This window comes from Phasianus colchicus, chromosome 7 (genome assembly GCF_987193195.1).
Source record: "Phasianus colchicus chromosome 7, bPhaCol1.hap1.1, whole genome shotgun sequence".
NCBI classification, from domain to species: domain Eukaryota; kingdom Metazoa; phylum Chordata; class Aves; order Galliformes; family Phasianidae; genus Phasianus; species Phasianus colchicus.
The window spans coordinates 8,528,782-8,553,517 of record NC_143442.1 but is presented as its reverse complement, the minus strand read 5'-3'; the positions used below and the strand labels follow the sequence as shown (position 1 = coordinate 8,553,517).

General features: G+C 45.6%; 1 protein-coding gene across 3 annotated transcripts; it reads right to left on the bottom strand.

The window, feature by feature from the left end:
* Window positions 1-871: 871 nt before the first annotated feature.
* MARCO (macrophage receptor with collagenous structure) lies at window positions 872-22,878 on the bottom strand. 3 transcript variants are annotated; one of them, XM_090143610.1, is made up of 14 exons: window positions 22,803-22,878; window positions 9,326-9,427; window positions 8,850-9,080; window positions 8,621-8,656; window positions 7,462-7,506; window positions 7,019-7,108; window positions 5,715-5,822; window positions 5,551-5,595; window positions 5,220-5,315; window positions 5,072-5,125; window positions 4,074-4,118; window positions 3,818-3,925; window positions 2,419-2,592; window positions 872-2,106 (listed from the first exon to the last, which is right to left on the bottom strand). In XM_090143610.1, exons 1-14 carry the CDS (start codon window positions 22,861-22,863, stop codon window positions 1,976-1,978), a joined length of 1,326 nt encoding a protein of 441 aa, XP_089999736.1. In that variant the 5' UTR covers window positions 22,864-22,878; the 3' UTR covers window positions 872-1,975. The 3 variants fall into 3 exon arrangements, with proteins under 3 accessions (XP_089999736.1, XP_031446564.2, XP_031446563.2); XM_031590704.2 differs by having other exon boundaries at window positions 22,738-22,848; XM_031590703.2 differs by lacking the exon at window positions 22,803-22,878 and adding an exon at window positions 10,444-10,660.
* Between the last annotated feature and the right edge of the window lie 1,858 nt (window positions 22,879-24,736).

The window sequence follows — 24,736 nt, the reverse complement described above, 5'->3', positions numbered from 1 at the left end:
AATGAGGTCTGGAAAGAGATGGATTCTGGCTCCAGCACTTCTGATCACTCAGGAGCGTTGCATACACCTGAGTTCCCCTGGGTTGGCCCTGCCTTCCCACCAAGGTGTTCAATCACTGGCTCAAGCTGTGACTTAGCATTTCTACTACAGCTCACCAGTGCTCTTGCTGATCTGCAGAGTGCTTATCTAACATATTACCTGCTGTTTGGATAACTTCTCTCTTCTTGTTCTAGTTTTGTCTAGTTCTGAGTGAAATCTGTGTTATTTTTCTTTTTCAGTCAAATAAGGGCTTTTCTTGCCTCGGCCAAAACACAGCATAGCAGCAACTATCACAATTTGTACAGAAAATATAAAGAACTGCCTGTCTGAAATCTGAATTTAAAGGGGGGAATTTAGTGTGAACGTGTGAATCTGCTAAAGGTGGACTTTGAAATTTTGTTTCTGGCACCTGGAAGTGAGACTGCAACCTAACAGAAAGCTCACAGCCTCCAAAGCTCCTGCTCAGATGTTCGTTTCCCTTCTCAGAACAGAGTGAACCATAGCAGTGTGAGCACTTCTGCATTATTCAACCCCACTATGGTCACTGCTGGACATAGTTAGGTTCAACTGTGCTGAGGAGCAGGCAGGCTGAGCTCTTCACCCTGGCAAACACGTATAACCCTTGCTAGTTGACCTTTGTAGCACAGCAGCTATTTCCCAGCTGCCGACTGTTCAGAAATGAGATTTTGGGGGATTTAAGGGTCACCACTGGGTACATGGCAACTTTCCCTTTTATGGCAGTTTTGCCTGATACAGAACATCCTATGTTAGCAAGCAAAGTGAGGAAATGGGAATGGAAGCAGCACCCGCAGCTGTAACAAGACAGAAGGAATACAGCTTGTAAATCCTTTATTCCCTAGCAGTGACAGTACTTTATTTACATATGGTCACCTGCTGTTTTTACTAGCACTGCTCAGCTTTTCCACTTAGATCCAGGTTTGTGAGCCCCAAAATTGAGTCTAGAAGCTGTGTAGATAAGTGCAGTTGAGGCTAATGCTGTTGCAGAGATGTGGGGTTGCTTACAGCCATTTCTGACATGTTAAATACAATGTCAGCAAGCGGGTTGCTGCAATGTGCACAGCTGTTTATATACAGGCTTCTTGTCACCTGCCAAATGCCCAGTGCTGTTAAAAAGGGGAAGACTGTAGGCTTTAAGAAAGAGAAGTCTTTCACCTATTATCTCAGACACAGGAGGCTTTCATTTAAGGCAGAAGCCTTTGGTTTAGGGACCATATTTTCACTGTGAAAGGATAATTAATTGATACTTCACCCTTATTGCTTTTATTCACCATCACTTTGTTTTAGAGGAGCATCTCATTTCTAAAGATCTGAAAGCACTCAGTTTTATATAGCAGATAAGGTGAGGGTTTTGTTCCTGGGAAACAGGTTAGGAAATGCTGACAGAGAAGGCAGGAGTCTTGGCCAAGGTCAAACACAAGATCTGTGCTAAACGTGGATCCCAGGCTGGTATGGCTGCATTTTGACCTGTGAATCATCATCTCATTTGACGAACTTTTGCGTTTGCATACCAGAAGGATCACTTAATGATTTCTGTCTTAGGTACATGCTCTTTACAATGGGCTTTAGGCCAGGCTGACAACAGCACTGTGTTAAGGGCTGGCCAGCTTAGCTGCAGCTCATTCTGCAGGCTTCTCCTGTTCCCTTCTATTGCACTGAGCTAAAGCAAAGCAGCTCTATAGCTGCTGCAGGTGGGCTAGTGTCAGGCAGGTGGCAAAGCCATGCACTTGATCACGTCTGAGCCTCCAGCTGATTTCTGACAGCTGGGATGCCTCACATTATTTGTGAGTCTTGCTATTGTTGCTGATTTATGGAAAATGGAGTTCCCTCTGTGTGAAGAAGCTGGATGGATGCAATGAACAGTGGTCCTGTGGAGCACACAAGGGGGCAGTGGTTCCTGGGTCAGCCCTGTGTCCTATCAGATGCACTCCACTCCAGCATCCTCATTATGGGAGCAGTTGTGGTCACCCCAGTTGCGTTTGTTACACTGGTAAATCGAATGTTCACTCCCGCTGCAGTTGACGTTGTCAAGCCATATTTGCCCAGTGCCTTTGGGAAAAGAAATAAGAAAAATAAATGCAACGAATAACAAAAGAAACAGTCACCAATGCACAGAAGAAATGGTAGTATGCTCTCCTCCAAATGCATGTGTTGTGTTGCACATTGGTGAACTGAAATCCAAGCTTTTTGGCACAGCACATGACATGTAGCCTAGTCCCAAGAGGATTGACTTTCCCCTTTGAATACATCCTCTTTGCTCTCATATTGCTTATGTAGAGCCCCCCACTGTGGTTCTTGCAGGGCATGCATTATCCCCCAACCAGGCAGATAGCCTTGCAACCCAGCCTGCTGAAGACTTACCTCCACCTGCAGTGTAGGCAGAGATGGCACGGCTGTACCCCATCATTCTGCAGACCACGGAGGCATCCTGGGTGTCCCAGTCATCATCACATATCGTTCCCCAGGTCCCTTGGTTTAAGATTTCCACGCGACCCCTCCTGCCCCCTCCTGCGATTCTTATGTTGTTGAAATAACCTGACGGATCAGAGGAGACAAAAATAACTGCACTAGTCATACAGGCAGGAGGCAAATAGCACATAGAGCGATAGAAGCAATGACTGCCTAAACTGCATGATGCTCCCAGCTCCATTGCTGCAGCTGGAGTGGGACCAGAAGTTACTTTTATCTCAGATCTGAATGTTTCAGGGCCCTGTCTTGTCTCCAGAGGCTGAACTCAGTGAAATTGCTCAGCTCCACTCTTGTTGCTCTGGTAGCTGTGTTGGTGGTTAACCAGTGTGTACTTGATCTCAGATAGCTTTGATACTAGAGTCAGGTGGTAGAAGAAGAAAGAAAATTCCAGTATCTCCTCCCTGTTCTCCTATGTTTCTGGAGAACCTGTTCCAAATTGAAAAACAAGCAATTCTTTGACTGTTGTGTGGGGAAAGATCGTGCTATTATTTTTTATTGAGTAATTGAGTGGGTCACAGATGGGTACACTGTCAGCCAATGCAGTGGCTGACTCTTGTCCTGAGAGTGCATGTGCTTGAAAGGACACAATGAGCTCTTTCCCCAGAAAGTTACCTCCACAAGGTACATATAGCAACCTCCTTCCAGGAAACAAGAGCTGAGAATCACCCAGAGACTTTTTTTCCTCCTCCCTCCCGCTTCCAGAGGCAAAGCTCCAGGAGAGGAGTGCACATAGGAGCCCCAGAGAGGCTGCAGGTTGCTTTTTGTCTGAGGGCTCTTACACTGTTTAGTGGGAACTTTTTAAATATGGGTCTTAGGGTTTTGGAAAGCATTCTGTGATTGTAAAGGAAGAGCATAAGAATTGTGAGTTTTTGTAGTGTTGGCCCTTTTGAACTATTGTTTGTTTGTTTTTTTTTTTTAATTATTGTTTTTTATTCTGCAATTAGAGAGGCTTTGTGAAATAGTCCTTGTGTTCCCAACTGCCATGTAAATCCCAGTGGCACAGTGTGTATATATATATATATATATATATATATAGTATATAGCCTGCAAAGAAGAAGGTAGAGTTGAGAAAATCCAATGTATCTGTTTACTTGCACATCTTTAGGAAGGTCCCCAATGTGTAAATGCAATACGCCTCAGGTTCACCTTCTGGAAGGACCATCTGTCTGTTGAGTTCTTCCTGTAAACACGCTCCAGAGTAGCTTATGCCAATCTGTGCCATATCTGTGACATATGCTTCCAAGCCCAAATGTCCCATCAGCTCCACAGACACCATGGCAAACAGCCTTACCTGAGTTTCCTTGGTCTCCTTTGACTCCTTTTACTCCTGGTTCACCTTTTTGACCTTTACTGCCATAATCACCCTTGCTTCCTTTTTGACCCATTGGACCTTGGATGCCTGTGTGGAAAGCAGAAATGTCATTGTCCTTTCTCAAACAAGAAGCATGATAAGCATTTCATATTGATGTAGAGAATTGGAACATGACATCTAAAGTACTGTTCTTAATCATCATCAGAATATTTAATGCTGCCAAACAAATGTTTACCTGGTAGGCCCTGATATCCCTTTGTTCCTTTTTGTCCTACACTACCTAGGATCATCAAAAGAAAAAAAAAAGTTACATGCTTATACAATTTAAAACATTTATGCAAACATGTATTTATTATGGATTTCACCCAGTCTACATTAGTTGTCTGCACTACAGGCATCTATTAGTCAAGTAGGAGTCTTACTTCCCATTGTACTCAAGGCAGACTTCACCCATTCAGAAAATAAAGATGGTGCAAGTTATCTTCTGAAGTAAATTGATTTCTGGTCATTTGTATCACATCTTAAATTTCACTGATAGCACAAAGACTCTGTTTTCAGATAGTCTTCACTGACCCCATAGAGAGCCTAGGCACATAAATTCAAGTGCAGCAGACATGCAAGCACATAATATTGGGCCAACTCCCTGGCATCCAGGCATCAGTGCATGCAGGAGGGTGCAGCACTTGGACCTGACAGTGTGCACTACATAATTTCAGAGTGAAAAAGGAAATACACCAAAACATTACCCTGGGTTTTTGGGTGCCCAAGGTTAGCGAGGTCGACTTCTTCAGGTGGAAGGTCAAAGAATAGGTCTGGCTAAGCACTCCTTAGCTGGCCTCTTAAGAGACCTCTGCCTGCAGTGCTACAGAGGAGGCCAAGATGTGCTTGTTAGTCAGTCTTCCATCAGATTTACAGCATAACATTTGTTTTTAATGCTTGGGTATGGAAGTTGTTGTTGGATTTTGGGTTTTTTTTTTTTTCGGTTCATCTTAAACTATGGCTTTGTTTGTGCATTTTCTATTCATGTAAAAATGCAGGCAACATCACTTCCTAGTACATGTTGTAGATGCCTAAAACAAACCCCACAGCAGCCTGGCAGGCGCCTGTGCTCACCATGACACCCTGGGATTCATGGGGCCCAGAGAGCAGTACTCAAGTTGCTGTCTAATCCCCTTCCCCCATGCCTTGCATAATGCATGCTTTTGATCACAGACCTTTTTTATTCTTCTTTACCTGGAACTCCTCTGTCTCCCTTTTCACCTTTGGGTCCCATACTGCCTGGCATTCCTGAAATTAAAAGCAAATCAGCAAAGGTGAAGCCATCACACAAAGCGAGGCCAGTGCAGGAGGACCACGGGGTATGGATGCAGGAGCTTGGTACCTAGAGAGCCCTTGGGCCCGAGGTCCCCCTTCTCTCCCTTCTGCCCAGGACTGCTGGGGCCAGGAGGTCCTGGGAGGCCACGTTCTCCAGCTGGGCCTTGGAGGTGATAAACAACAGCACACGTGAAGCACAGCCAAAACATGAAGAAAGAAAATTAAATATAGCTCTATCACAAACCCCGCATTGTGCAGACTGAGTTGTCCCTATGGAGGCAGAACACACACTGTGTCCTTCCAAATAACAGGTCTCCCCTGGCAATGCCAGTCTTAAAGAGGTCTTAGAGAGATCAGTCTCATACCCATAGAAGAAGTTGCACCTCCTTTCTGCTTACCTGCTTCTCCTTTCTGCCCAGGACGTCCGGGTTCTCCCGCACTACCTGTAACAACATCCTAGCATCAGTGCTGGCAGGATTTAGCCAAATGCTTCAGCTAGGGCAGCCCTGCACCACAGCACGTGCTTGTTGACTGCGAGTTGTTTTGTGTCCTCTGCACTTACCGTTGAAGCCTGGCTGTCCTCGCACTCCCTGGTTTCCTGGAGGACCCATGGGTCCGCGGGTTCCTGGATCGCCCTTCTGGCCCATTTCACCTTTCTGCCCTACATGACCTACCAAGCAGCACAGGAAGTGTAAATAATCATCATCATCACCATCATCATCGTCCCAGAAACCAGAGAGCACCCCCTTCCATCTGCATCAGTGGCAGAGATAGGCCTCACACCCACATTTACCATTGGTAAATGATCCCAGTGCAACTTCCCAGGCTATTTCCAAAGTATCTCTGCTACTAGTAGGTCTTCTTCCCTAGTTCAATCTCCATTACTGCTGTCTATAATGTTTCCTTGCCCTAGTGGTGGTGGAAATGGAGGATGTTTTATGCTACTCCTGTGCTCTCAAACAATTGCCACAACTACCCTTAGACTTCTCTCTATATTCAAATAGAGCTGAATTAGTTTAAAGTGTTTCATTTAAAGAGTGATATCTCCTTCACTCTTCTGCTCCAGAATTATCCCTAACACTTTGTCTTTTGCTATTTCTCCTACTTCCCCTTTTTTTTAATCTGGACCAGCTTGTCCAAATGAGGAATCTCTAGCTAGCTCGTCCAAATGTCCTTCCACAGCTTCTGATTTTGCTGTGCTGCATTCAACCTTTCCTCTCCAGGTGCATCCCAACTGAGAGTGTTGAATGTTGGTTATTCACTAATATGTGCTGCAGGGGAGAAACATGGTACATGACTCTTCTACTCAAGGTGATTAAAAGCCAGGCTTATATAATAACGAGATAAAGTTCTCAGAAGTAGGTTTCACTGTAGTGAGAACTAACGTGTGCTTCTGCACATAAATTATGTTGTGTTATTATTATGTATACCATGAAAATGCTACAGTTCTAATCTGGAATAGGCTGCTAATTCAGGATTTCCTTAGACAAAGGTAACTTTACGAAGACAGTTCCATAGAATCAACATTTTCCATGTCTCCTTTCCCTGGAGCACATCCCAAAATGAAATCCCTGCAGATCAGACCAAGAGTCCTCTCATGGACTGGCATGCCACTCACAGGGTTGCCTAAATTTTTATGAAATATGGGACCTGTGAAGATCTGATCTGATGTTTTAAGTATAACCAATTTAAACAGGAACCAATTGCTGAGACAGTGAAGAATCATAGAATCATAGTACGGCTTAAGTTGAAAGGATTCTTAAAGATCATCTAGTTCCAGCCCCCTGCCATGAGGTTAGAATCTCTAGATCAGGCTGCCCAGCATCGCATCCAGCTTGGACTTAAACGCCTCCAGAGATGTCTTACCTGGAATTCCTGCTTCTCCTTTTATTCCTTTTTCTCCTTGTTCACCCCTTGGGCCAGCGGGACCACGATCTCCTTTACTGCCCTGTAAGCCTGCAAGGACAACATCATACCTATGATGCTGCATTGGGTATCATGTCTCATGAATGTCAGCACGAGGCCACACAGCATGCGACAAACTCTGCTCCCCATGTGCCTGAGAGAGGAGCCAGGGCAGAGGACATCTTCCCACCAAAGCCAGTGCAATGGCTTTAAAAACTCACTTTTAAAACAAGAATTTTTTCCAGCAGAGTTTTGCTTTTGTTCACATTGGTCTTACATAGACTGATTTCCTTCAACTCCAATGACATTCCTGCTGACTTACATCTTGACCAAAGACAAGACTACCCATAAAATAATCGATAAAGCCACGTTATGCTCATCCACAGAAGTTGGAAAAGCCTTACCTGGAATTCCTCGGTCTCCCTTTATCCCTGGTGGTCCCTGTAGCCCTGAGATGTGAGACACATATATTAGCCTGATACACATCATCTATTTGTAATAATGAATAATGAACAGATGAATTTTTTAAATCATCCTTTGTATATGTGTCTTCAGTCACCACTGAGGCTGATGTGCAGCTGGTAGAGGTGAGTGCAGGCACCCAAGAAAGGTCCATGGAGCTGGGCTGGGTGTGCTGGGCAGGGCCAACTGTGCTCCAGCCAACTCAGGCCACCTGCCCACCCACACAAACCTCTGGGGAGGTCTTTCCTGAACAGGCACTGAGCTATTGAGCTGTGATGAACAGTATTAGTATTTGGCAGGATGTGGTGTTTCAGCATTGTGAATGCAGCCAGGAAGACATGGAAAAGTTATTTTTTAAAAAAATCTTTTTTTTTTTTCCTTTGGAAAAGCTCATCAATATAGCCAAGAACTAAGAATGGATGAGATACAGACCTGACCTAACAGGGGGTGAATTTTAGGTTATTACAGGATCACAAGAACTTGAGTTTCTTTGGAAAATGCTGAGTCCAACTTCTTCTCAGCACGCAGCCAACGTGAGATCAGGTCTTGCTGCAGCCTCACAGACTGGAGACATTTATCTCCTATGGCTGATACTGTTCCATCCCAAATCAGTCACTGTTCATTACATGCATGGTTCAGCTGGGGCCCCTAAAGAACGGGGACTCAGGAATTGTGTTTGAATTGTTCTACAGTAATGCAGCAGGACCTGCTATGCCTGGGGCAGAAAAATCCAGTGGTGGGATGCACATAAATCCTTTGTAAATGGTTCATCCCCCCTCCATGGTCCTTTCTTACCGCAGATTGGGATTTGGGAAGGCTACTGTAGATAGTGACCAGCCATGGTTTCTCTGTCACCCTTGAGCTTTTCTGTCTGGGTGGCAGTGAGAAGATGGAGACAAAACCATGGTCAGCAACAACCATTAGGAGCACTCAGTCAAAATGTGCAGCAGGTCTCCTTGTGACAGGGAGCTGGGAGTTTGTACATTTTGTAGGATCTGGATCTAGCAACTGAAATCCCAAATCCTCATCTCATGTCTCTCAGGGAAAAAAAAAGGGGGGGGAAAAGAAGCAAAGTTGTTTATGCCTCATCTACCCACATACCTGGTGGACCAGGTTCTCCTTTGTGTCCAGGATGCCCTGAAACAAATATTTAGTGGTTATTTTTCTGTAGTCAAGACCCCATGCACTGCAGCATTGCTAACTACCTGACAGCAAGACCAAATCTTGCTGTAGTTATTCCTTCAGAACTAGATCTCCCCTGGTTCAACAGGTGGTGCAGAAGAGCCATTTCTCCCCTCCGTACAGTCACCATGAAGAAACTGAGCCATACCTGCAAGCAGGGTGATGTTACTCATCATCATCATCAAGTTTGCATTGCTGCTTTTAATTACAGTGATTTCTTTTTCTAAGCGTCTCCTCCAGTTTTCCCCATGTCCCATGTCCTTCTCTGTGAAGTTTTTCTCCAAAAGAAGGTTGTCAGCATAGGATCTTCCTATCATCTCTTCGGCATGGAAGGCATTATTTTCCTGACATTTCAGTATTTCCTCCTTCATCTTAAACACTGTGGAAACAAAACGTCCATGCAGTGAATATACAGCTTGATATGGCTGGGAATTGCTTGGTAGATATTTTGCATGGCCCAGATGCATATAACATATATGGGTTGGGGATGAGCTTCCTGCAGCAGCTACTTTACCTTCTGTGCAGCTGTGCTCCTGCAGAGATTTCCCATCTCTGAGCTCATCACCTGCACTTGTGCTGTCCCAGAGCAGTCAGCAAAGCTGCTTCCGTAGGGTGGATACATACCTTTGTATGCCAACAGCACTTGGCCAACTGTCAGCAGAAGCAGATAGATGACAAGGGTAGTCCGAGCACAGCATGCGGATGGCTTTCTCCGGATTTGAGGCTCTACAAAACAACAGAAGTAGGACAGAAATCCTGATATCTCTTCTGCTACAAACTGCTTGTTTCCAGCCATTTCAGGCTCAGGACCCTAAACCCTCCTGCAAGGTCTGTGCTAAGCCAGGCAGGTGCCTTCCTCTGCCTCCTGCACTGATTGTGCACTGTGATCCACTGTCAGCATCCTTCCCTTAGCTGCCTGAACCTGCTTACTACCATCTAGACCTAACCCAGCCTGTGACAGTGTGAGCATGACACTTCTCCTCTTTCTGCACCAATGAGTCCTGTCTCCCTCCCATATATATGTCCCAGGCTGCCATTCAAGGAGGGTTGCTCAAAGTACAAGTTCTCCCTCCCTAGAGCACCGCATACATGTGTCGCCAACAGTGATCCGTGTATGCATCAAAACAAATGAAAAATCAATAACAAACTGAGCTGCAGAACAAATGAAAACAGGTCGTAACATTTAAAGCAAATAGTCTCTAGCAAGTGTAAAAGAAATGAAATACTTTGCCTAATTTTGCCGTATAGGGAAAAGTATTTTGGAAGCCCTAATAATTACTTCAGACATGCAACAATTTACCCTTAATTGAGGGTTTTTCCCCTAAGCAATGTAATGAGTAGTTTAAAGTTGTAGCTTTAGAAGAGTACAATGGCTTAATTAGTCTTCCAATAGGATGGTTTAGTCAGCAATAAAATATTTATATTCAGCTAAAAATTGAGAAACTTTTTTTTTTTTAATTGGATCTGGTGATTTCAGTATCTTAACTATTAAGACATGAAATTGCCTGAATGCAATTAGGCATTTTTTGAAGCAGGGAAGGAGAACTATTTTCAGATGCTCAGCATCAGCTTTAGTTGGAAAGAACAATTAAACTCTTTTTAAATGGTCGGTTAATTTAATAGCAAAATCTGTTAAAAAAGCATTTCATTTTCAATACAAATACAATATTTCATTTTTATGTGGTTTTCTTCATAGACCCAATAAAATCCACATTAATCCATTGAATAAAAAGAAACCTTACCACTTATCTGAAAGGTTGTAGTGGCAGCTGAGGCAAACCCAGTCTTGTCTGAAATACTGAAGGTGCTCATATCACTTGAGTTTCCATCTCCTCTGCATCTGTCTTTAATATTCATGACAAATGTGGCTAACCTAGAGCCTCGTCAGATGGAGGACAGTGGAGAGCTGAAGGAACTTTCTATCTGCCTCCTGCTTTGATATGCTTTCTGATAGGTTTTTCCTATCTGCTTAGTTTTTATAGACTTGTGAGAACTCTGATGTGGTAATTTGAATGGTTCCTCAAAAAAATCCCACAAGCTAAGATGTTCAGCTGCTCTCATGTGCTTGCTCAGAGCTACCACATCCACAGGGCTGTGGTTATGAAAGAAGCAACAAGTGATTCAGTATCTCTGCACTTCAGGGTTGGGCACGAGGCGGTTTCTAGTGCAAGTAAACCTCCTTCCTAAGGAAAGGAAATCCCTAGTTCAGTGTTGGCGTCAGGATCTGTCCTCTGTGAGGTGAGGTGAAGCACTACATGGTGATTAAACCCACATGAACGTACAGCAAAGTGATGGTGCATGACTGAAAGAGGAGATGAAGAATCAGGAGGAGCTGCAAAGAAACAGTCGCTGTGTAACACAGCCTCTTGCTGAGGTCTCTTTGAACCAATTCCTCAACTCATGAACACAGTTCCCACTACCTGACTACTTCTCTCACACCCTGTATGTATCACTCCTATGTTTCACCCTGTCTGAACTCTGTGCCAGGGCCAGTTTGCATTGTGTGGAGGAAAGTGACTCATCTAAGCCAGCAAGCAAGAGCTGTCAGTAGGTAATGGGCAGAGCACCCACTCTGCCACTGCCTGCTGTCCCCTCTGGGGTGTGGATGAACCACTGTCACCAGGCCCTGGCTGCAGGATCTCGCTCAGCTGTGTGATTGCTGAGACCTTGCCACTTTGGCCATGGGAGAAAGAGCGGTATCAGCTTTGTGTGGAATGGAGCTGGAAATCCATAGCTGGACAGCCCAGTGCAGAGAGGTCCTTGCTTCTGCACTTGGAACATAGCACTCAAAAAGGCTTAAACCAAAAATAAGTGGGGATTTTGAAATTCACTTCTGTGTTCTCCTTTCAAGCACTCAGTTGTGACCTGGATTGGCACCAAGAGGGAGGAAGAGGAGAACTCCCCTATGTTAACATTCTGCTACATGCTACACAGGAACTGGGATGTTTGCTTCATGGTGAAGGGCTAAGCTACCCCCATGAGTTAGGATTGTTGAACCAGCCTGAAGTCAGCGTTCTTGCTGGGCCAGGATCAGGCATATGTTTTCCCACCTCTCATGGCTGTGTTGTGGCTGAGCCATTCTCAATGGCTCAGGTGACACAGGTGTTAAATTAGGACTGCCAAAATTTGTTCCCCTAATGTGCCCTGATCCAATGTCCAGTTCTCCACTTGGCTATTTCAGGAAGGTCAAAAGCAAAACCACATTCCCACCCAGTTCTGCCTACCAGCCTGAGTTGCCCATCCACATGAGAAAGATTTATCCTACCCGTATTTCCACTGAATTACGTCCCATGCAGTTTTGCATGTGGTCACATTTGTACTGTTCTGCTTGGGAACATTGCAGTTTGCACACATCTGGATGTCAGCCTCTGCAAACCAGTGGCAGATTTCCTTGTGCACATGGCAGAGTATCTTGGCCATGCCCTTAGCATCAAAGATCATGCATTCACTTGGCCTCCACCACCTCTCGCCTTCTGCTCTCTTTTGTTTCTTACTGCACCATCACTGGTTGCAGCACAAGACTGACTTTGATTGTGCAACTGAAATTACTAATTCAGGAAAGAGCAAAAATAAAAGAAACTGCTGACTCAGCATAGCTGTCGCGGGTTAAGGACTTACTGAAACAGGATTAATAACAGAACAGCACTTTCCAGCACATTATGGGCCATGTCTGCATCAGCCTCCCCATCCTGATGCTCTTTCTGCCCCCTCTGAAAGGCTCTGCCAATGTCTTGGGGAAAGGCCTGCAGTTCTGCAGTTCACCCTGGCCCTTCCCATGCTGTGCTGCTAGTATGTGCTCAGATGAAGATGCTCATCAAGCCCTCATTGCACAGATGCACTATATCTGGACTGACTTTTAGGGATAGACTATAGCTGCATCAATGTCATGGGCCCATAGGTAGTCAATGATGAAGAATTTATCCTAAAGTAACTCAGTCTGTGACTTTAAGTCGTTCTATTTGTTTTCCCAAATAAGAAGATATTCTAGCTCAGAGATGTTTCTGTCTTTCAGCATAGAAGTGTTTCCAGACTCATCTAGTGAATTCCGAACTGTCTTAGGCATAAATAGGCAGAATTCAGGGGGCTCTGGTGATCCTCCAAGTATGAGGAAAAGAAAAGGTGGGGCCATAAACAGGCTCTGCACTGGGAAAACCAGGGCAGCAGCCTCCACCATTTTGGCAGTTGCCTCTAGATTGAAATGAGAGTGATACCCAAAGAAGCTGATGGTTACTCTACATCCCAACACTTTTACTCCTGTTTCTGCAGAAAAGCTTCAAAAAAATAGTAATCCTGTCCACAGACCACACTGCTCTCCCACAGAAACATAGCCACAGTTTGACACAAGACACATCTGGCAGATGCACACCACAAAGCCATCAGTGACCAGAGGTGGCTTCTGCAGCAGTAGGTTTGCTCATAAACTTGTTTATATAGTTTGCCCTTCTCACATGATTTTTCTATCTTTTCCTCTTTTCAGACTGAATTAGGTTGGCAAGCTTTGACATCCCAGCCAGCACTGGTGGTGAGTTGGCCAGGGCCACCAGTCAAATGCCTGTCCAGCCACTTGCTCACACCTCTCTCTCATGGAATGGGGAGAAAAGAGATGGAAAGCAAGAAGGAAGGATCCTGACATGATGACAGTTTGGTGGGGAAAGCAAAAGCTGTGTGTGCAAGCAAGGCAGAAAGAGGAATTAATTAATTCTCTACTTCCCATCAGCATGCAGATACACAGCCACTTCCTGGAAAGCAGGACATCAACACGCGTGATAGTTGTTTGGGAGAACAAATGCTATAACCACCATCTCCCTTTTGTTCTCCTTTGCCTGACCTTTTACTGCTGAGCACAAGATCTTGTGGAGTGAAATATCCTCATGATCAGTTTGGGACAGTTTTGGGTTTGCATTGTTCTCCCCACAGGAAGACCAACATCTTCAGTTCATGTGCACATCTAGGAGCCACTGAATTCACCACTGAATTCAAGGGATCCCAAGGCATGTTGTGAGAGATCTGCCCACTGGCAGCTCTTGGAGAGGTAAGGTCTGGCATGTGCCTTCACTCACTGCCCACAGGAGCCCCCCGGCACCACATTGACTAGCCAACCATGAAAAACAAAACAAAACAAACCCACCAGTGGATTCCACTCTAGTGGCAAAGAATCCTGTGGTGCCTGGAGAGTTTCCACACAGAAGAGCATTTGAGACCGACATGCAAAACCTGAATACCTTATTTGTGTTGGGGCGTGGAAACAAAGCTGTAGCTTGGACCCACATGGGAGCAAAACCCACCTTCACCTGGGGACTGATTTACCCCCGCTTCATGTCCCTCCTCATCCCTGATGTTGCCCACAAGCGTGAGGCCCATGGAAACCTCATATCCCTGCGTGCCACCTCCCAGCTGCTGGGGCAGCACCTAAGGCCATGGAGAAGCACTTGTGTTAAAGCAATAAAATCCCCAGCACTGCCTGGCTGACATCTCTCCTTTCCAGCTTGATGCGTTGCTCGGCTTTGTAGTAGAGATTGAAACCAGATTTTCTTTCCCTTCCATGAGTTATTTTAATTTGTATTTCATCAGAACTTGCTTCTTCTCTCCCCCCCCCCGTTTTTTTCCTGCCCTTTAGGCTGGATCCAGCTGCACCATGAGTTCAAGGAACCACCTGCAAAGTATTTTAACAATTTCAACCTGCTCTTTGAGGTGAATTAATACCAGCTTGGCCTCTGCAGTGCAGTGGAATGCTTAGGGTTGGCTCAGCAGGCCACCCTCAGAGCTCAATAATACACTGGTGAAGGCAGTCACTGTATGTGCTGCTGTGGTCCCCTCTGCCCAGGTGGATGCCCACAACCCACCCAGCCAGGCAAGGTGGTCCTTAGCCTGTCCTCACCTCCTCTTTGTGCTGAAGAACCTCGGCGGTTAGGTGGGGTTCAGAGTGATTGTAATTTCAGACATTAAACTATGCAAGTAGCCAGCAGATCATTCAGAAGGATGTTCCTAAAGAGGTTTATTATCCAATATTGTCCTTGCACTGGGGCACATCCCAATTAGTTGCATGCGCATTAATATGTTACTGTAGGTTTACCACTGTAAACAAATTAAAGAGCTAATACTTGAGCTTCCACAGAAGGACACCACAAGATGGTATGTCTATGATAAGGTTACTGAACCAAATTTCCATGCCCTGAGTGCTATCAGCAAACACTTCAGCTTGAAAATCCATTAACCTGTAAACACCCCCTATGCCCCTTACTCAATGAATGCAAAGAGCAGACATGCGAGCAGCTATATACACATACTTGAAGTATCCCTGACAGCAGCCTGTACAGAATTAACTCAAAGCACCTGTCCTGTAGAACAGATGTGCTGTGCTAGCATTAAAGCTCAGCCTTGGGAAACCCTTCAGGCTCCCATCCCTCTTCTGCCTACTCTGCAGCAAACCTCATCTCCCAGTCAGGTCCATTCCTGCTCCCAGTGACAGCCCATGGAGATAGGCTTGCTCAACTCACTTCTAGGAAATGATAACCTCAAGCATGAAACCACCGACATCAGCACATGGGGAAAAGAAATCATCAGAAGAGGAAAAGGCACTTTCATGGAAGTGATGTTGCCACCCTTCAAGGCATAATGCTGACAGGAAACCACACCTCTCACCTTCACGTCAGTGTGGCTGCTTTGCTTTAGTTAGGGTTGATAACCGGTTGTTGCTTCTCTGGTGCTGTCTTCTGCAAGGAGAACTGATACTTAATAAATTATTTCATTCCTCAGCGTGGAGCTGCTGGCCTCAGCCTCATGGGTCAGGAAACATCCCAGAAGTTAACCAGGAGCTGGTGAGGAATGGCAGGAGTGGGGTGAAACCCACATTTCCCTCACAAACAAAAGCAAAACCTGATGTTCTTATCTGAGCATCTCACAAAATGGGCTAATGCTTGTAGGAGGGCAGACATAAAAGGGATAAAAGAGCAAAATAAGTGACTTTTTTTCCCTCTACGTGCTTTCAGATGCTGCTCTAACAAACTGGCTGGAAGTGCCCAAGAGCTTGGGGAATGGCACAATGCTCAGATCTTACAAGCAGCTCACTCACCCCAGGCATTGGGCATCGCTTTCTAGGGAAAACCAATCCTTTTGTACCAGCCTGCAGCCATTGGTGCCCATTTCCATATCCAACACGTTGCTCTTTTTGGGAACTCGCTGGGAATTCCCTTTTACTCCTGCTATGCTGGTGATGACAGATCAAGCAGAGCTAAAGTATTTTGATGAATAAAAACAGAATTTGCCCCATGGCCCTGACCTTCTCTAATTCCAAGCCTTTGCATTAAAACATTTTTTCCCCCCTACATCTTCCCTTGGGTTCTCATATTTATGAGAGAGTTGAAAACCCAGAACGGCTCCATAGAGTGGCTGGAGCCTCTGATGCTATCGGTTCAGAAGAACTGCTGTTCTCACAGGCCTGTGGATGCTTGAATTTTGACAGTAAGCTGTTCAAGAGGGCTTCAGATGCCAGCATCCATGCTGCTAACACATTTCCTGATCTTTTCCTGATCAAGGTGAATGAGGGCTTTCTCTCTTCTCCCAGTGCAAACTTTTCTCCGGGGCCCAATGTCTTGCCAATGGCCCTGTCAACCTCATACAAGTTTTGGTGCTCTACCTTAATTCCACTGCCAGTATGAGTGAATGCCAGCTACATTAATACAGAGAAATAAGAACAGATGAGGAAGGGATCCTCTTTGGATGTTGTCTCCACTCCTTTAATCCCACAGCAGAACAAAACCTAGCCAAGTGCCATCGTACATGGTCCAATAGTAATCACAGAAATAGTAAAGTATGATCTGTAATGATCTCCCTCTGCTCCAACCACCAGGGAACCTGGCAGGAGGCACAACTTAAGCAAAAACAAACACCAAAACCACACATGTTTTAAAAGAAGCAGATTGAAGAGAACAGGGAGAAATCCATCAGAAATAGTTTTTCATTTTTAGTCAGATATTTAACTCTAACCCAATAAAATAATCAGGTCTGCTTGTCATTATTTGCCTTCATTAATAAGTCGGATATTTTTAATTCAGTGCAGCACTCTTGATTTAATGGCATCAAGAAATTCCACATGGAGGGCCCCGATTTGCATTCCCCGCAGTGCTTAAATTAACTGAGTTGGTGTAAGTGCCTGTTCTGCACCTTGTTTGATCTTTCCAGGGTGTGGGCAGGCACCAGAATCTGGGGCCTCTTTCGAAGTGCATTGAGTCAAGAGGCAGCTTCTGCTGGAGGCTGACAGGGCTGGGAGGGCTGAGGTAGGACGCCGGGGTATGAGTGGTCACCACATCCAAGTAGGGAGTTTCTCTGCTGATGCAGGCAATAGGGCAGGAGAGACAGACAGTGCTCACTCCACTCACACCTATGGAGTGCAGTGGTCCTCAAGGCCCTCCTTGGTGTTCCTCCATGTGGGAGAAGAACACAGCAGGTACCTCAGGTGGCCCTCCCTGCTTGGTGAGGCCCCTGCAAGATCTAGCACAGACATTCTGGGACTGAAAGCAAGGGGGTGGATGCATGCGTGGGGCCGGGTGAGGGAGCCCAGCCCAGGCAGAGGGAGGCTGAGCCAGGCAGCCTGGCCCTGCTCCCCTCCCACCCACATCTGAAAGGGATTTGCAGAGACCTCAGGACAAGGCTCCAAGACCTCCCCTTGCCAGAGATATTAGAAAGACACTAAAAAAAAAAATTTAAAAAATCAGATGTGGGTGTCAATAGAGTACGTGACAATCACAGTGAGCTTCTGTCCTAATTTCTCTCAATTGCACCAAGCAAGCTGCTAAGCAGTTCATACAGCTATGACAGTGGTAACTTGTCCGAGTCGCCACATGTTAATCATTACAGGATTTTGTCTGCACAGCATCAGTCTTGCATTAATCTACTTACAGAACCATACCTTTCCTATTAAACATATTTTGAATTTTGAAAGGGAATTCAGATTGGCTTGGTGTGAACATTTGTATAAGGCTAAGAAAGCCTGGGAGAGATGATCCCAATTTAGGGAGAGAACAACATATTAACCTGACTTCTGCTTTGAGGTGCATTTAAAAGTCTCTGCTTAAAGACTATGGATTGATGGAGAGACATAAGGTGGGAAGAATATTAAAAAAGATATCAGTATGCCAATAAACGCATGTGCCAGAAATAAATGCATTATTAGTCCATCAGAGAAAGCTAAAGGCATTCCTTTATGGAGAGAGACAGTCCAATAGCTCACACCGCTAGGGGAAAAAAAAAGATCAAAGCAGAAATGAACTAATTCCCAAGTGTCACCTCACCTTAGAATTGTGGTATCATAGAATCATTGAAGTTGGAAAAAGAACTAAGATCACCTAGTCCAACCATCCACCCGTTACCAAGATTGCCCACTAAACCATGTCACTCAGTGCCACATCCCCACGGTTCTTGAAGACCTTCAGGGATGATGACCACCACTGCCCTGGGCAGCCTGTGCCACTACATCACCACTGTCAGAAAATAAATTCTTCTTAATATCCAACCTGCAGCCACTCGAGGGCTGGGTATTTAAATAATCTCTATGAAGAGTCTTGGGTGTACACTTTTTAACTGGCAGCAACTTTGAAAATGGCAGTTCTCAATTAGAAGTGGCTTTTGAGAACGTGTCACAAAACTACTTCCCAAAGCAGCAAGAAGAATAGCAAACCCTACAGCATAATGAAAAGAAAGCAGATCAAGGTCATCGATTTCATTCTCCAACTTAAGAGAGTGAAGATCCAAGCAAATTAGAAACAGATGGAGAATTAGGCACTGGTCTTAGTTGGATGCCTTTTGCAACAGCAGTGGTGCTCGGGCTGTAGTGCAGTGTGTTTCTGGTGGAGATGAGCTGTCTGGAGAGCAAAAGCCTATCTCACCTCCTCACAGAGAGCTGGGCCAAGAGAACTTTTGTTGTAGACAGTGTTTTGTCAGCCTAGTAACAATGTTAGTAGAGAAGATATAGCTCTGCTGGCACAAGTAGTACTACCCTGGTGCACACAGATCTGATGTGATGTCTCAGTAGCCCTACCTGGAGAGGACACATTGTACTGTCTGAATGGTCATAGTCAGCTCCTCCTTAGCCATCTGCATGCAGCTGCTTGTTGTGGGAAGAGGAGCTTTACCCCAGTACCCACACAGATAATGGGGCAGGAGATGGGGGCTTCTGTCTGCACTTGGCATACACAGAGCTCTGACATGACCCAACGTGGGAAGGGGCAGACAGATGGCTGCTAATGGCAGGTGTCACACTGTGCAACCACAGCTCAGTCCATCAGTTTTTCCAAGGTCAGTCATTCACAGTCTTCAAAACAACTGGTCGAAGAAACATTAAAATAAAAATGACTGATAGAAATATATCCAAGTCCGAGGACGTAAGCACATCGCAGTCCTGCAGCAGTGTTCGAGGCTGGCAGCAAGCTCATGTTGCTTAATTATGATATGTTGCGTATAGCAAATAGTAGGGGACAAAAGCCCTGCTTTATTTTCACGGTGTGAAGTGGCTGTGTCTGCTTTGCAGCTGTTCAGAGCACATATATCAATGCTTCTTGGCATCCCTGTGCACATGGAGATGCTGGGGATGTAATCAAGAGAGAGAAGCTGCGAAGGGTAAGTCCCAGTTTTACCCTTGGGAAGGGCAGAACTGCCTTCTTCCTAATGCAAGCTGATTTCCTCCTATTTTAAACCACATTAAAGTTCTTTGCAGAGTTTTTTTTTTTCCCCTTTTGGTACCAGCTGCCCTTTTGCTTTGGCACTTTCTTCCTTGTCCCCACACTGGTGCAGTGCAGGGGGAAGCAATGCCACCAGGCAGGACCCAGTGAGGAATTTGCCATTCTCATGCAGCTCCAGAGCACCAGGAAAAAAGAAAAAACAACCTGGGAGCATGGAAATGAGAGTTTCCTGGAGCTCCTTCTGCCTTTAATTAAGCTCATTGTCATTTTGGTCAACTCCTGCTCTCTTTCCTTCCCTCACTCTGTCTTTTTGCCCTGAAAGTCTGTTCAGCAGACTCAACCCAGCTCTTGAAACTCCAATTTTAATTAAAGCCATTCAGTGGCTTTGAATGACTAATGACCTCTTATCAGGGATTGTGCTACAAATAACAGGCGGGTGACCTTCCCTCCCACTCTTCATTAATACGCTATTATATTTTTATACTGCCTGCCCTGCCAAGACCCTTCTTGCTTTAAAATAACATTAGAATAGAAAACCTCCTTGAAATACATTTTAGCTAGGAGCAAAGGGCACAATCAGCGTAAAGAGGCTGATGGATGAAGACGCACCATTCATTGCAGGCAGGCCCTGAGAAGCCTGGCCACAGCTGGGGTACAATTCATCATGCAGTCTTCAACAACAATAAAGTAAGCCCTGTAGGATTTCTAATGTTAGATGGGGATTTCTACGTTGGGTAGAGATTGCAGAATTAGAGGGCAGCCACATGGGGCCATCGGAGAAGTTGTGGGTGTCCCATTCCTGGAGGTGCACAAGACCAGGCTGGATAAAGGCCTGGGCAGTCTGAGCTGATGGGGGGCAACCAGCTCATGGCAGGGGGTTGGAACTGGGTGGGCATTACAGTCCCTTCCAGCCTAAGCCATTCAGTGATCCAATGATCAAGGGCAGCACAGGGACAGTACTGACCAGCCGCCTGGGACTCAGGATTGGGGAGCTTATCCTGCTCAGTCCTTAGGGAATGCTCAGTAAGTCACAGTGGAAAAAGCTTTCCTAGTAGAGCTTCAGAAGAGACCAGAATCTAGAGCACAAAGAAGTTCAGTTTCCATTTTGACTGCGCTGCTAGCTGCCTCTCTGATTAGCCGCTGAGAGTTCTAATGGAGGAGATTCTTTGCTGTCCTGAGCCACCCCAGCTTAGCATGGGGAGGAAACACAGCTGAGATAAGGAGAAGTCATTGATAGGACCTTTGCTAATATCTTGACTTCTTTGTCAGGAGAAAAAAAGAAAAAGAAGAACAACAATATCAGAAAGCAGCTTCTTTTCCCAGGGGAAGTTCCCTTTTCTGTGCATGAGGGAACCTGACTGGGCTACCTCTGGGTAAGGGATCCTCTAAACTGCTCTACAGCACTTTCCTCATTGGGATCAGCTCACTCTGCCTTCCTTCTGTGTATTTCTACTCCCACTAGCACTAGAAATGCACAGTGTTCAAGAACCAAGGAGATGTAACACTGAGGGACATCATAAGCATGGTGGGGAGTGTTTGGACTAGATAAACTTAATGGTACTTCCCAACCTTAACAACTCTATTAAGTCTCAATAAGCTCCTAAGATGTGATCTAGGCACAAGAGCCTGACATCTGCCCTGCAGCTTGTTTGTCTGGGAAATCTATGGCATTTCCAAATCCACAGGTGCATTATAAGGTCTTCACCACAAACTCACATTGCTCTGTTGCCAAAAATTGAAGCTAAACTAATAGGATTGTTGAACTTCATTTTAGGCTTCTTGAGCATTTCACATAAGCCAAAAAGATAGGTGTAACACAATGGAAAGCACAACAGTGACAGCAGAACAGCAAGGTACCAGGCTGCAGCAAGTAAGAGTTTGCTCAGATACAACAGTAGTCACAAAAATAAAAGAAAGAAGGAAACCACTTACCTTCAGAAGACCTCAGAAATGGAGAGACCCCCAGCAAAATACCCTCACCTCCACTGCAAACCCTTAAATGAGGTCTGGGAAGGGGTGCATCCTTGCTCCTTCCCTTCTGGTCACTCAGTGCATTGCTCTCCTGTGTTGGCCCTGCCTTCCCACCAGGTGTTCAATCACTGCTTCAGGCCATGAATTTCCACTACAACAGGAAATGTTAAGTTCCTAAGATACATACAAATGGCATACTAAACCTTGATAGCTGCTTTAAGACATAGGTGATGCCTTGAGCTCATTTGCAAATGGCCATCTTGAAGCAAAGTCTTTAGAGTTACCATTTTATATCATTTAAAAAGGATAAAAGTGATCAAATTTAAGCCATGATAACATCATGTTAAATCCAGGGCTCTTGGTTGAAAAAATATATTAAATTTTCTAATCTGTATAAATGGCCTGAGAAAAAAATTTACAGCAGTATGGCAAAGAAATCCTGACTTCTGCCAGCAACATGAATCCTAGCCATGATGTTCATGTTTCATACTGCACCAGAGAGAAGAATGAAGTGATGAAGAACAAGCTGCTTGACATGATGTTTCACCTGGGCACAGCCAGATCCAGTAATGAAACAGCTGCAGAACACCTTCATCTCCTCAGCTGTTTATAAACAAATAGCAGGTAGAGTTAATTCCTTCCATGTTGCTTGAAAGCAACTCTTCTATCGTGTCTTAAACATAAAACCCCAAACTCGCTCTCTGAAACGTGAAGTCGAGACCTGGTGCAAGGCAGCCTTAAAAAGAGCAAAAAGCATTGGTCGTTCTCCTTAAGATGATTTCTGACTGACATTTGTGCAATATGCTATTAAAACTCAAAGACCATAAGCTCCAAGCCCTCTCTGGACATCCTGTCCTAATGCTTAATCACCTTCACAGTTAGAAAGGACAGTTTTTTTTTTTTTTCTTCTCAAATGCCTCATGCTCAGCTCTGCTGCTACACATTAAGCTCCTTCCTTTTTGTCCTACCCTTGGTAGCTATGGAGAGCAATTGACTGCTGCCCTCATTATAATACCCTCTTACATAGTTGAAGACTCTCATCAAGTTCCCACTTCTCTTTCTGAGGCTGTCTGACATTTGCTGACATCTCTGCAGCACCCCGGCTGCTGTTTGCCAATACCTGCTTTTTGGGACCCCCCATTCCCAGTGTCTGTAGACTGCATCCTGCTCTGAAGCAGCAGAGGGAAATGTCTCCGTGTCACCTGCAGCTGCACAGTGCCCTGAAAGGCAAAGCCTGTCCTGCTCTTCAAGCATGTCATTTGCTGCCTGACTCCGTGCAGGAATTGCTCTCACTGTGGCATCTGCCTCTTTGGAAGCCACGCACAAGTGAGAAGGAGCACAGAGCGCTGAGTTTCCCAGCCCAGCTGAGCCTCAGTAGGAAAAGGATACCTTAATTGCTTAAAATCCATCACATTCGGTGACACCTCGCTCCGGCACGAAGGAAGGCGGCATACCTATGACAACCCCTTGCTTTGCACACCTCAGGAGCCTCGGGAGCTGCCAAAGGGACGGCATCCAGCTTCGGTGCCTCGCACTTGCTCCAATACTTCCTCCTCATTCGCGCAGTGACGCTGCAGGGAGAGCGAGCGGGGCGAGGCGAGGAAACCCCCGGCTTCGGCTGGCGGAGCCGAGCGCACGGCACCATCCCCACCTGCTGGTGGGCGCCTGCCCGGGACGGAAGCGCTCCTGCGTAGAGAAAAGGGTTTAGAAAGGTGTTAGAAGTTTTCGTTTTCCCCTTCCCTTTCGCTTTTCCTTTTCCTTTTCCTTTCCTTCTCCCTAAAAATTGGAAATCTGACGTTCTGGTACCCAGAGATGCTGTACAACATGGGTGTTTCTAGATCTCACTGTTCAGCTCAGGGAAATAATCCATTGTCTGTAGTGGGGGGGCAGTGTAAGGCTCCTTTTTGGGGTAGCAGTTCAGAGAAAAACATATTTTTTCTCAAAGATATTGGTCAGAATAAGAAGCATCTGCTGGAAACCCCAAAAACCCAAGCTCATCCCTCCTGGGTGAGATGGTATAACTGCAGGTATGAAGAAGGCTCAGCACCCCTAAATGCCACAGGTGGAAGTGTGACAGTGTGTAAATGCAGGTGGAAACTCAGTGTCTTCCTGCCAGCTGCACTGTGCTGAGGTGAGATCCTTCTTTGTGTGACATCATATTGTGTCTTGTCAAAAAAAGGCAAATGACACCAATCAGGAGTTTAATCACAGGACAACTGCCTCTGCTTGGAGGAGGAGAGCAAGGCCAGGAGGAGCAGGAGGTGACTTCCTGCCTCCCACAGCCGAACAATGGGGATGACAACATGCAGGCTGCTCTCTCTAGGAAAGTTTCCATGCAGGAGCAGTGGCTTTGCAACCTGCTGATGAGTTAATGTGGAACAGAGCCCTGCAGAACGCAGGAGTGAGAGCATCCCGGGCTGCAGGGATAAATCACTGGGGCCAGGACTGGGCTTCACAAGGCTGCCAGCTCGTAAAGGCTGAGCTCCTCCACTGGCCCAGCTGCTCACTGGGATACTCTGGAGTGAGCTGAGCTCAGCCCCATGAGTTTGCTCTTCAAAGCATTCCTGTCTTTACTGTCCAATGCACCAAATGTCTTGCCCAGCTGCACAGTGGGTTTGTGAGCCTTGTTAAGAGCCAGGTTTATTGTGCTTTCTTGAGGAATGTGCATGCCCAACAAAGAGCTGGGAAGTGTTAACTAAGGGTTTTAGGCTCTGTAGGTCAGAGGAAGCTATTTGGAAACTAACTAGTTAGTTAGCTCATTTCCTTATGTGGATGAACTCTGGGTGTTTTGGTACTTTTAATTGAAGTAGATTGTCCCTTGGATTGTGTTCTGCTGGGGAGAAAGGGGAGAGCATCTCTCATTGTTCGCAGCACCAGCACTGTGGTGGTGGAAACACATCAAGTATCATTCAGGAAGCCATGCAGATAGTCATGGCCTGTCAGAACCAAAGCCTTTAATCTGTATATTTATATTTCTGTCACCACAAATAAACACCTTTCACCTAGGGCTTGTCCAGAGCCCTCTGTTGGCACACCGCTGCAGCCTTGCAGATCTAACATTGGAAATTCAGCTCCCTGCGTCCTTTCCATATTGAAAGCCAGAAACGTTTATCCTCAGTGGTCACAGCAACACCTGTACCAGGCTCAGTTGTCCTGATCATTGAATGATAGAATCCTTAAGGTCAGAAAAGATCATGAATATCATCCATCAACCCATCACCACCATGCTCACTAAGACACATCCCTCAGAGCCATGTCTATCCTTTTCTTGAACTCCTCCAGGGACAGTGACTCCACCTCCCCCTGGGCAGCCCATTCCAATGCCTCACCACTCTTCCTGATTTTTTTTTTCCTAATATCCAACCTGATGTAGGAGCACCAAGCCATC